The sequence below is a fragment of the Crocodylus porosus genome, unplaced genomic scaffold (assembly GCF_001723895.1).
Source record: "Crocodylus porosus isolate Cpor-Errol unplaced genomic scaffold, CroPor_comp1, whole genome shotgun sequence".
Classification (NCBI taxonomy): Eukaryota; Metazoa; Chordata; order Crocodylia; family Crocodylidae; genus Crocodylus; species Crocodylus porosus.
In genome coordinates this window covers 14932775-14946206 of record NW_017728949.1, presented here as the reverse complement: position 1 = coordinate 14946206, position 13432 = coordinate 14932775, and the positions used below count along the sequence as shown (strand labels likewise).

Here is a 13432-nt window from a genome sequence, read left to right as displayed (position 1 = left end):
CTACCCTCTGGCTATACTGAAGATAAAATGTGTCATAGTGATGCTCAGATATTAGTTAATTTATAAAGCTCCAGAAAATCTGGTGACATGCTTTGATACAAGCATAACGGATCCATTTCTGAATGTAACAGCCTGCATGTGGCTGGCTAACTTCTTGTTATGATATCACTGGATGAAAAAATCAAGTTAATGGAACAGACTTGAGTCTGTCTTGCTGGTTTTCCTAGTTTCAAGTCACTGTCACCACATCTCTTAAAAATACCATGTAATCACTAAATAAGCATTGCATGTTTTGGACGTGGAAACAAGGTTTTTATATATAATATTGACTGCTTGTGTTGAAATAGTACCTAAAGGCCTCAATCACAAATCCTAGCTTGTGTGTGTGTTCACAATTGAGCACACAAATGGTCGTCACTCAAATAAAAATGGTAATCTCTGTTTTGAAAAGCTTATACATTATAGATGATACAACAGGTAGATACACCAGGTGTATAGGGTGGGTACAAGGTAACATGAAACCATTATATTTGGATACCCAGAAGGGTACACAGAACATCAGCTGCCTAGCTTTTTTAGGCACCTTGGCAGGAATGGGTTTTAAGATTTATTTGGAAGAGGAAAAGGGTGTCTTGAAAGAAAGTATGGGGGTCCCATGTAAGAACATTCTGCTTATGGAAAGCTTGTTTCACTGACACAGGTGAGGCTATATGTGATAAGTAAGTAAGATGAGCTAAGCCCTGAGGGGGTTTGAGTGTAAAGAGAAATAATTTGTGTTGCAATAGAAAAGGGATAGTTAGGGAATGGATGCAAAGAGAAGGGAAATAAAGTCAGGCCACAGACAAGTGTTCATTTCTAGCAGTAAGAATTTCAGAGAATTTCTTTTGCTAGAAAAATAGCCCAGGAGTTGAAGCATACATGTCTTTTAACCCTCTGGCTGGAGAGCTGTGCAAATGAGCTTTCTGGCCAAGGGGCATTAGAAGGCTGCTCCGTGGGCCACCTGTGCCCTTAAGAGAGCATGTTAATTGGCAGCCTGTCCTCTGTCCTGCTTGGGAAGGGGGCATGTTCTCAGTGGGCAGCCCCTAGCTTTTAAATCACCACGTGTGCAGCCCAGATGTGGTTGCTGATTGGCAAGAAGAGGGAAAATTTTCTCTGCAGGGTTCAGATCTTCTATAGGAAATCTCTCTAACTTCCGTGAGGAAAAGCCAGATTTCTTCCACCAGAAATCTCTTAAATGGTGTATGCTCGCTCTCTTTCCATGCCTGGAGAAGGGCGTTTCTCTTGGCACAAGTGGCAAGCCAGGGAGTTGATTTTTTTGCAGTATTGTTTTGAATAGCTATAAACAGGGAAATGTGGGCATCCCAAACAGGAAGAGGCTGCAGTATCTAAGATTCAGGGTAATGAAAGTATAGATCAAATTTCAGTAGTGTGTGGAGATGAAAAGCTAAATCATAGAGGTATTATGCAGAAGGTGTTATCTAAAACTACTACACAATTTGCAAATTAGTGCTGATTTATATTTTCCACTTCAATTTTATACATTTTATTCATATAGTTAGTTACCTTTAGAATTGTTTATGGGTACGTTTGGAGGTTCAAGTCTTAAGATTTTACTTAAACCCTGGCTGAATATTGTGGAAAGTGTTTCAAATTTGATGCCAGCTTTTCTAGAAATTTAGAACCATAGATCCTACATATTAAGATTAACACAGTGCAATTGAGCTTGGGAGCTATTGTCATGTTTTTCAAAAAAATTATTTTTCTGTATAAACTTTGCAAAGTGTACAAAATGTACTATATACTACTATAAACTTTGCAGATGTTAATGTGAGGGTTTCTTTTAGTTTTTGGTTTAAGAAATATCCCTGCTCTTTTTGGAAATTTTTTTTTTTTCTTTGTGGGTTCCAGTTCAGAAGATAGTAAAACTAACTTTCATAGTTTACGTGGCAGAGAACATTGTATCGCTAGATTCTTGGCTTCCTGCTCAACTTGATACCTGTTATGAGCAGAGAAAGCATCCTATTCTTTGAGATATGATTTAACATATACTATTTTCCTCTCATTTCTGTGAAAAGTTTTCTTGTAGTGATCCCTAGTGGATAATTGCAATCCACTTGAAATGTAGATGCTATAAAAACGAGGAAAGCAAACCATATTTATGATGAAAAAATATTTTATACAGTAAAAAAAAACCCTTGTTTTTGCATCAAGTGGATCAAAAATGCTTGTCCCAAAATGAGATTTCTTTTATTCCATGTATTAAAATGGTTGGATTCAGTAAAAGTATAATGGTCCTTTTATGAATGTAAAAGAAGCCATACTGCAATATTGAAAGGGACTTTAGAAATCATTAATTCCTTAGTGCATGGATGCATGAACAAGTTACTACTAGGTAAAAAGGGTGGAGACTTACAGTGTGTTAGATACTTCTGGCAACTGCCCACATGCATGTTCTAACTACAGTGAATGAAAGTTAACTTGTGACATTTGCCCCTCAGTGTGTACCTGGGCATCCACTGTTGACATCCTGAATTCCAGTCCTCATTTCACTTTTTTATAGTAACATGTTTCTGTGTGCATGTGTTTTTCTTTGATCCTTGTTTAAGAGTCATTAAATTTAAAGCAAAAAGTTCTGTACCTAAAAATAACTAGTCAGCATTTGACTAGAAATAAACTTAACAAGCAAAGGAAAATTTCAGTGCATCTTTCCTAACTTTTTAGCTGTCAGGAATTTCAGATTTGTTTAACAACATGGCCATTGGAAATGGATCCTTTGTGAATAAGCCATTTGCAGAGCTGTGCACTCATAAAGCTTATTAATTTATCATTGATGAGTTGGAGACAAGTAAACCCTGTTATTCCTAGTACCTTTGATCTTTTTCTCCTTACCGATAGAGAAACAAAGCTTCTACTTTTGATTTGTCAAAGCCCTGAATCCAATTCCATATTGCATTCTGTTCTGATTGACGTTAATGAAAAGGCAGACCTTGATCCCAGGCATCCAAAATAAAGATTTATCTTGATGCCTAATGAAAAACATGAAGAAAAGGAAAGCACATTGGGTATATAGATGTGATATATATATTTTTACATAAGGATAATTCATTAATTCTTGGACTTCTGTGAATGTGGGTTGGTAGAGGTATATGGCCAACATTGACTGGAACAATTCTGATTCTGGAATTTTCCTTAAAATGGAATATATATGCTGTTACATATTTGTGTAAAATGAACAGAGATGGCATTTAGTATTTTACCACCCATGTGGCTTTGTAATGATTTATAAGAAAGACCCAAGCAAATTTTTACCTGAATTGTACCTATTACATCAGAAATAGCAATGTGTTTTGTAAATTAGTTTTATTCAGTAGGCAGCCTTCCTTTTGCTTTTTACAGTAACAGTTGTCTGTCAAAAACCCAGCAGTCTACAGCTCATGATAACATGATGCAGTGACATCTCATAATAGAGGCACTAAAACAAAAGAAGGAAACATGAATTCTACTGCAGCTGGACCAGTCTGAGTTGGGAATCACTAGTATAGTGCACGACTACTGAGATATTGATTGTTTGCTATTTTTAAAGATGGTCTAAATCATTATAGCGTTCCATGGACTTTGATACTGAACATGGTATTTTTTTTTAAAAAAGGGAAAAAAAAGGAAAGGAAAATGAAAGTGTGGGTCAATTGGAAGGTCAGTTAACCTTAAATGGCCTATTTAAAATTGCATTGTACAGCTAATGGTGTATTGTTAGTACACGAAACTTAGAGGGTTATTCTTATCTTTTCTCTGCTAATGTACCTATATAAGAAGAGGTCTTCCTTCACTGTCTTATTTCACTTTCAGGTTTTCAAAAAGCTGTGTTTTAGTGTATAAGATCTCACTTTATTGACTGATCTATTTACCAGTGTATTTAAATGGAGCAGTTTTACTTATCTAGGTGGATTTTTGAGAGCTTTTGTTCCCCTGCTGCTGATGTCCAGTGGTGTGGCTGCTCTAACTTCTAGGTGATAATTTATTGTTACAGGAGAAAAATGGTCTTGACTGCTACCTTGTAAAAATTAAAAATAAGAAAACTCAGAGATTTCATGACAATAGTGTTCATATAATATTGTCCCCAGGAGGTTCAATAAAGCATGTCATAGGGAGGAAACCCACTGTCCCTTCATTCCAGGGATGTTAAGATCCTTGGGGAAATTCCCTGTGTACTGTATTACAATTCAAATGTGGTAAGCCCACGTAGGTAGGTAGAGTGCAAGACTCTTTGTCATGTCCAGGTTGCCTGCCTTCTGTTGCTGAGGCCAAAACCCTTCTTCCTTATTGATTGCAAGACTAAACGGAATTAACTCTGACAAAATCATTTATTCAACTTCCCATGGGGATCACCAACATAGTGAAGCATTATGAAATCTCTCTTTGAACATTCCCCCTAAAAAGCTCAGTGATCACAAAGGACAAAACTGGTTAAGAAAGCATGACTATCAACTTTGCAGTACTAATGAGAGTGAACAAACTGGCTGTTGGAAAAAAGTACCTGGGTATCCTTACAAGGTTGTAGGGTATGTAATGAAACACCTGCTTCTGAGGGAGAAGTACTAGCCAAATTAAAAGGAATTAAAACAGGTATTATTTTTAACCATTTAGCCATCACTCCTGTAGCACTCCAGTGACTTGGGAAGCAAAGGTCACAAGTTCAGTGGTATTCATTGCCTCAACCGGATTCTTAATTAAACAAATTTAAAGTTATAAAATCACAATAAAGTCAAAAGTCCCACAGTTTTCATTCACAGTGTGTGTGGTAAAATACAAGCATCAGAAGTAAGTAAATCTTAGTCTTAAAATCTTAGAAGTATTTTTCTAAAATATATATCTGAGTTCATCAGTAAGCCAAAGGCTGCTGAAATGTTTTTGGCAGTAGTCCCTGCTGCCTCCAAACACAGCTGAACAAACAATCCACAGCTTGCATAGGAAGAAAGGCCAATCAAGTAGGAGGGCAGTAGGGGACAGTATGGGAGATTGTGTCCCCATGAGACACGCACAGACTGCCACCTCTGTATTTACGTAGACTGTAGGAACTGTGTTTAGTAATTGATTGATCCCATGGCTAGGATGTTAAATACCTTTCTAGTTTCCTGTGTACATTAAAGAACTAAAATGAATTTAAATATACTTTCACAATGCACAAACATTTTAACTAAAGAAGAATTCAGTGTTAGAACCCAAGCCCTTTGGCTGTTGACCTTGTTTATATAGAAAGAAAGATGAATCGGCGGGAGGGACTGGACATGTAGGAAAGCTCCATTGGAACAGGTTTATTATAACCATGTTAACGATGTGTCAGCTAAGGTCAGATGGGTCTTTTTGATTTAGTGACTTTCGGCACATATTTGCCTGTCTGAGCTAAATGCAGTCTGTTGGGCTTCTTTTCTGAGTGATTAGGTGTTGCATGTGCATGAGGTGAAATGATTTTTGAATAGCAGTGTCTGAAGTCATACCCCCAGCTTGCCTTCCCTTGTGGCCACTGTATCATAGGCTATAAGAGGTAGGATAAACTTGACCACCATTCAATTTGGCCTCATGTTCCGAGTCTGCAAGGTGGAACACCAGTAGCACCCATGTTCTGTGACTGTTTGACGCAGTTTACCTTAATTTTCCATGGAGTAAATTAGTATTAGAAACTTTGATTTTTGACTTTAAGCAACTTTTTCTATCTCTAGATAGTTTTTCTTTCTATAGTTCCTCCTGCACACGAGGGACTACATCTTCTGCAGTGGGAGATTCCAGGTCATTGCCCATCTTACCCACAAACAATAGTCTGCTGCCATTGTTTTTGCTTGTTTTGGGAGGTCATAAAGGAGCACCTCTGTGTGCATCATTCATTCAACAAAAGAACCCTAGAAACCGAGAAACAATATTTTAAACTGCTCTTGCTCGAAGTGTGTGCAGTCTCCTACTGGCAGATCAGACAAACCAGAACCAGATCACTCTTACCCTGGTTTAGTGCAACCAAGCGGTGGATCAGTATCTAGCTCCTGAGCTGCCTCTCTGCGGACACTTCTTCTGCACCAGCAGTTATTTTAGAGAGGATAGGAAGGGACCCAGTTCCTTTGGCAGTTCAAGGTGCAGGTCACTTTTATATAATCTCAGGTAAGAGATTTAGGATTCTTTCTTGGGCTTTGTTCTCCAACTGTAATAGTTCTAAGTCTCATACTGGTAAGTAGTACCAGTATCCAAATGGACATTGAAAATTACTTTAGACTTCAGTGATGACATTGTATTCACTGGCACAGATTTTGGCACTCAAACTTTTAGTTACCAGTTGTCTCTTTCTCAGCATCAGTGTGCCCTTTGCAGTTTCAAAGCATTGTAGCAGTGGTTGCACTGGAATTCTCATTCCAAAACTCTTCTTGTGTCACCTGATCTGTCTGGTTTTGGTACCAGCCTCTGTTTCGGAGCGTGTGACAGAGACAATCTATAAACCCTAGTTTTTCAACTTCAACAGTACTAATACATCAGTTACTGTGGATCCAGACCCCACCATGTTTAGAAGAGGTTTGCTGTTTTTCTTCTCCAGACCACAGTAGAAGTTCTTCCATGCTTTACTACTTCTTCCTGATAGTTTGCCAGAGCCAAGGCTGGAACTTGTACCCAGACCCAATATTGAGCAACCTGATGTCCTGAATCCTGACTGGATGCTTTTGTTTAAAGTAACTGCTTATGTGAAGTGCAAACCATTCTCCTGCATAAAAAAAAAGTCTTCCACCAGGCTAACATATGACTAACATAAAATGTTTTCTCTTTGCGTGTATTCAGCAGAAACCTCTGCTTTTGACTGCTTCAGTACTGCCAGTACCAGACTGGTTACTTGCTGTGAACCAGTCTGCCTGAACCCACTGCCTGAGGTGCCATCACTGGATTTATGGGACCCCTTTTCTTTCCATAGCAGCTTGCTGTCTTTTGTCACCTGTGTGATGGTTGTTACCTCTACTGGAAGGTTGGGTGAAATTCAGGTCCTCTACCTACTGTGTTCCTTAAGAACAGAGACATACTTGGCTTCATCCCAAGGTCCTTCCCAAAATAATTTCTGATTCCCACTTCAATTAATTAGCCCAGCTTCTACTTCATTTCCTCCAAATCCTCATTCTACCCCAAGTAATTCAAAATTGCATACCCAAAATTGGGTTAGGGCTTTTCATTTTTATTTGGACAGATCCTCTTCAAGTTTGTGGCATTAGCAGAAAGGGTTAACCGATTCCCTGTAGCCAGCCAGCCAGTAGTTGCCCATGTTACCAGGAAGGATTATCTGGGTTGTTCTGTAATCCTCTCAACCGAGATACAAGCAGTCTCTTTTGCTGCTTTGAGTAATATATCAATATTAGAAACGTGCACAGTTCCTTGTACAGCACTAGTCACACATTTTATTTCTGTTGTTCTTTGATGCAAGTTTTTCGATTTGGTGCCAGGTTTCAGTTACAACTGTCCTGCAGTCCCTCTTTGACTAGGAAACCATTTCTGATCTCCAGGCTTTGCTGTAACTAAATGTCACCTATGTAGAGTGTAATCTTTGTGGACTGTTGCTCAAAGAAGAGATCATAGTTGCTTATTTTGGTTTATGTAGATTCCATGACCACTTCCTTTCTAATATGGAGTTCTGCTGATAAGGGATTCTTATTAGGGAAGGAACTGAGTCCTGTTTGAGGGTATCCTGTTCTTTTCATGTGTGGCTACAGTCATTGTGATAGCCTGAAGAGGGCAGATGGACACTACTATTCAAAGAGAATCCCATTTTGAGCAGGTGGGACTCAGGTATCCAGCTTGCATTAAATGCCAGTTGGATTCCTGTCTCCTAAATTCCTGGAAAAAAGAATGGTTACCCTAGAGCAACAGTAGTTCTTTGAGATGTATTGTTTACCCTGATTCTACTTTAGATGTGTCTGACACTGTGAAGATGTTTTAAAAACCACGCCTATTATCCTTTTATTTATTTATTTTTTAAATCTTGACTCCTTCAGATTTGCTGTAACAAGATCACTTAGATTTCAAATATCCAGTAGGGAGAATATCAGACAGAAATGACAGTTATATGCCCATCTCCTGCTGAATATCATTTGGACCTGGGTACCTGCACTGTTACTTGTACCTTTACAAAACAGAAACAAGTGCAACCTGCTGCATTAGCTTCATGTTGCCTATGCCAATCCATCTGAACCTTCTAACTTCCTGTACAGTTACTTATAAATGCCAGATCTCCTCCGTCATCACTCTCCTGCCAGTTTCAACAGGCATGATATTTAGGCAATTCATTCTTTCCACCAGCATATTTAATTATTGGGTCTCAAGTGCTAGGTTTTATCATGAAGGACCATCCCAGCAGCTTTAGTGGGGATGGGGTAAAGATCAGGCAGTGGAGGAACTGCTTTCTGGACAAGAATGAGATGTGAGCTGATAAGCTCTTTTATGTCAATTACTTTTCTGCCTGGATAAGAATTTTGTCATTCCTCTAGGAATCCTTCTTTTCCTCAGTTCTTACAGAATCTGTCCATATCAGATGATATTGAGAGATGCTAGTAGGGCCAGGAACAAGCACCACAGTAAAATCACCTGGACTAATGTCTTCTGTTCAGTAGGAATGCCAAACACTCAAATACTCAGAAATAACCAGCTATTTAAGAGGTTGCTGCAAATTCTTCAGATCCCTGCCCTCTCTGAAGTCGGTGAAGTATCACCTTTGTAAGGAATCCACTTACTGTTTGCATTTTCCTTTTGAGTTTGGTTGATAGGGCTGTGGCCTGGGGGAAGATTGGCTCATACTGTACAGTTTTCTCCCACTATATGTTGAAGAGCTTCTCAGTTTGTTAAGTCTTTGAAAAATATCTTCACTGTTTGTCATTTTTCAGATTGCCAGCCAACTTTAAATAGATTTGTAAAAGGACAGAAGTTAGCACTAGGAGAAGAAAGATAATATTATATGCACTTTATGATGCACGTATATTGTACTGTAGCCAGCATCACTATCTGTGGTACTTCTTCTTCTTCACAAGTACCATCTTAAAAAAATATCATTCACCTTCCTTCAGAGCTTGGCAGTTACTTTTTCAGGATTATAATGATGGTGATCATCATCATCATCATCATCACCATCATTATAGTAGTACCTAAGTGCCAAACAAATCATGTCTCCTTATGCTAGGCACAGTACAGTGCAACGCCATCCTTGTCACAAAGTACTTGAAAGAGACCCAGGATGGGAGAAGTTTTGTAACACAGATTGAACTACATAACAGTAAGTTTCATGCTCCGCTTTCTGTGGGAGGGAAGGGGGATAAGTATTGGGTAGTTAAGAAGGGATCAAGTAAATGAAAAGAAAAGGGAAGGGGTGAGAAGGATAGAGTAAGGGAGAAAAAGGTAGGGGGCAAGCGTGGAGCAAACAGGTAGTAATCCCAGAACAGAGCAAGTCTACTCAAAAACATAGTTTTCTGCATGTCCATAGGTTTCTGCTTCAGCTGTTCCTACATCTGTATCTGATCCAGATTTCTCTTTTTTTTTTTTTTTTTGGCTGTATTTTACCTACTTTCCACTAGTGCTTTGACTACGTCTGCAGCTGTTCCTGTCACTCTGCATCCTATTGATGTTCAATTGATCCTTTTGAATGGGCTTTTATTTCTTGGACAATCAGCTCCCATATATTCAAGCAAACAAATAGGAATGTGTGGGTAATGGCTATACTCTGCAGTGGAGGCCAGTGTGTTGTGGGCAATAGGGTGCTTGGTTTGCACTTGCCCTATTATCACTGCCCTCAAACAGTGTAAAAAAGCAAAACCCTTTTGATCTTAGGAAGCAGAGCCAGGAATGAGGATGCTGCAAAGAAGGTAGCTTCATTGAAACAGAGCAATAAGGAAAATAGTCTTTGGTGCTTGGATTGGTTATGAGCAATTCTGTATTGCTTTAGGCAGCAAGGACGGTGTCTTTACATCTACAAATATTTATAACTAAGGCTGAATGAATGTAATGTTGGTGCTAGAGAATATGCTTGCTGCTTTACAGTACTGCTTTGGCTTCATTCCAGCCTGCCAGAAGCAACTTCTTTAAAAACATCATTGGGCATTATAAAGCCATCTTTTTAGTTGCTACTAAATGTTCAGCACTTTTCTTGACTTCATGCCTTCCTTTTTATTTTAAAACAATTAAATTAGGAGAAGCCATTTCTGTCAGAAGCAGCCAGGAGAAAAGAGAAGGACCTAGTATCTAAAGAAATAGAGAAGTTTCGTGGATCTATTCAGACCTTGTGTCGGAGTGCACTTCCGCTTGGGAAAATCATGGACTACATTCAGGAGGATATGGATGCCATGAAGAATGAGCTGCAAATGTGGCAGTATGAGAACAAGCAGCATGCTGAAGCTCTACAAAAGGAGCAAAAGTAAGGCAAATTTGAGAAGGGAGTGCTTAGGAATAAAGTTGGTTTCAAGCTATCTGAGGCGACTGTTCCAGATTGCTGTTTCTGTATTTCCACAGGCAGAGCCAATTTAACTTAGTTTAAAAAGTAATATAGTTTGTGACAAATTTTACTTAAGTTTTGGTTTTAACCCAAGTTTTAATCTTTGTAGGTCTTCCATTATGGGAAATGAGTTATGTGGCAGAGATAGAAACATCTGAAATGCATAAGATCCATTGTGCTAGACGCTGTGCACACGCGTGTGCACATGCACACATACACTCTAAAGGCAGCCTCTGTTCCAGAGAGCTTGCAGTCACCATTTCAGCCAAGTAGAAGAGGTGGGCAAAGTAGACAAACAGAGTAGTATGTACTGGGAGGGTAAAATAATCACAAAGGAAAATAAAGCTTAACCAAAAAGCAGTTTGAGCCACAAAATTATTATTAGCCAGTGAGCCATGTAGTAAAACATTGGGCTAAATCTTCAGCAGTATTTTTTTTGTTCGTTTTCCCTTTAGATAGCTCACTCTAGACTTTCTCTCTTTTGGGGAGGTTGGGTACAATTTAGAAATTCTTTGAGATTTCCAAATACTTCATGTACTGTCTGTCTCAGAGGCATGGGTAATGCAAAACAGCCTATTTTTTTCCAAAATGTGCCTTTGTCTTTTTCAGCATCACTGACAGTGCTGTGGAACCCTTAAAAGCAGAACTAGCAGAGCTGGAGCAGCTGATTAAGGACCAGCAAGACAAGATTTGTGCTGTGAAGGCTAACATTTTAAGGAAGGAAGAAAAAATACAGAAGATGGTTCTTAGCATTAACTTATCGTCAAGAAGATGAAGAAGAGAAGAATGAAGCATTGCCCCGGTTTATATTTCTACCAAATAAAGACAGTAAAGGAAAAAAATAAAGATAGTAAGAACAGTGACTGTACAATTTCATATTCTTACATTCTACTCACTTGTGAGGTTGGTTTTATCAGTAATAAGCTTACAACAACTTGGATATTACAGAACTGTCAACATGCCTATTTTGAATATGTCTTTAGACAGAAGCTGCTGTTATTTGGTTACTTTCTACTTCCAACACATTTCCTCTCCATGGCCTCTTTTTATAAATATCTGCAGTTTATACCTTCATGTTTCCCCCTGACTCCATCCATTTTGGGTGATTTTGAACAGGAATGGAATATCCTGTTGTGAGAAATGTTATTAGCTATCTTTTTTTGCAGAAATGTCTGAAATCCCTACAAATCAGATGGGTCTGAAATACCTTCCACTATTTACAAGTCCTAAAAAGAAATCTGTAAAAGAATGCTTATTGATCTAGAGCTAAAGCTTTGTTTAACTTACAGCTCCTTATGTTATCACAAGGGTGATGTCATATTTTCATAGCTATCGAGGAATATTATTAGGAACCATATAAGAAACCATACAAGCATCACCAAGCAAGGGATCAAAAGTATTTTATCTGCACAGGTGTTAATTCCATTTTTATTGCAAATGTTCATTTGAAAAGGATTAATTTAAGCACCCATTTCCTCCCAAATACATGGTCATATAAGTTTTTATACATTAATAATTCCACTGATCTTTAGTTAACTACAGATGTCTGCAGTGCTTTCCTGCTGACCTCTCTAGTGCACTGTGTGTAAGGGCCCAGCCCTTCCAATTCATAAATTGGAAAAAAACCTATTCAAATATTGCATAAATCATTGCAATAAAGTCAGCAGAAATATGGAAATTTCTAGTGCTGTACAAACTTTTAGGCATTTTTTTCAAGATTTTTTTTGTTTACAGTAACATTTTATGTTCCCATTATTTATTGTGTACAACTACCAAACCATTTTGCCTTTTTTGTTGAGAAATCGGCATTTTGTGGCTTGACTTTTTTTTTATATTCACTGCTGCAAAATGTGATTTACTATACACTTTCAAACTATGGATATCAGGCTACAGAAATTTTAAAAAAGCATTGAGAATTTAAACAGTTCATTGCATTGTTTTTGCTAACTGTGGACTAGAATGATGCCTTCAGCTACGGTCTAAATTGTCCATAGAACAATGTTGTGTGTGAGCACTTTCTAGCTTTAAGTTATTTCGATTCTTTACTCATTTTTCTCTTGATTGACAGATTCCTCACTATAATGAGAGTTTTGACGTAATATCTTAACATAGTACAGTTGCTTGAAAAGAATATTCTCTTTCTAAGGAATACTACACGATTTACATTTTTTTTTTTTTTTAGTGACTGGTATAAACAGGATAATCACATTAACTAGGATGCCATAATGTTTTTCTGAAAAAAAAGCTGTGAAAAACTACTTCATATGATTTGGAGTTCAGGTCTTTCCTTATGATGAGTCCAAAAATGGAGTTGGGCTAAAAGAAAGTAGGACCAAGTCATCTGTTTATGCTAAAACTCTGATGCTTATGTTGATTGGTACTTGGAGGTCAGTGTCTTAGTTGTTTGGTTGCAACATGGTTTATCTTCAGACTTTCCCTGTCAGTCTTCAGGATTGCATGTATGCTTTGCATCATTTGTAAATATGGCTAGGACTGTTTGTGCAGGACTCGCACTCATGCATTGTATGCGAGTAAAATTGTACAAAGTAGAATATCAAATTGTATCAAAAACTTATTTTTCTTTTATGTAAAAATCATTAAAAATGATCACCTATTTTTCTATGAAGTGTTTGGATTGTAGAATTCACATTTTAAAGACTGATATGTAATAGTCAAATGATCTTTCCGGGGAAAGAAAGTGATATCCTTTTTTTTTTTTCAATCCCCTTTGGGGAAAAAAAAATATGGCAGCAAAAAATGTGAATTGTTGTTAGTCTGATAATACCTTCACTGTGCTGCATTACCAGTAAGTCATAACAGAGAGATTAGTATTTATCAAAAATCTGCCAAAGCTTTAATAATGAAGTTTGGGTCTGGTGGTCTACTGACAGTTGATTGTGGCTGTCATGTTGAGATTGAAGCTCCCTTTCTTTTGGA

The 13432-nt window shown here is 37.9% G+C and overlaps 1 protein-coding gene across 3 annotated transcripts in view; it reads left to right on the top strand.

Annotated features, from left to right (window-relative positions):
* The window catches only part of TRAF3IP1 (TRAF3 interacting protein 1), a 63787-nt gene extending 50672 nt beyond the window's left edge, over positions 1–13115 (top strand). For all 3 annotated transcript variants that reach the window (XM_019553920.1, XM_019553919.1, XM_019553921.1), the window contains 2 exons: positions 10194–10417; positions 11105–13115. In XM_019553920.1, coding sequence (XP_019409465.1) covers positions 10194–10417; positions 11105–11270 — 390 coding nt within the window. In that variant the 3' untranslated portion in view covers positions 11271–13115. The remainder of the gene's footprint in view (positions 1–10193; positions 10418–11104) is intronic.
* The last annotated feature ends 317 nt before the right edge of the window (positions 13116–13432 follow it).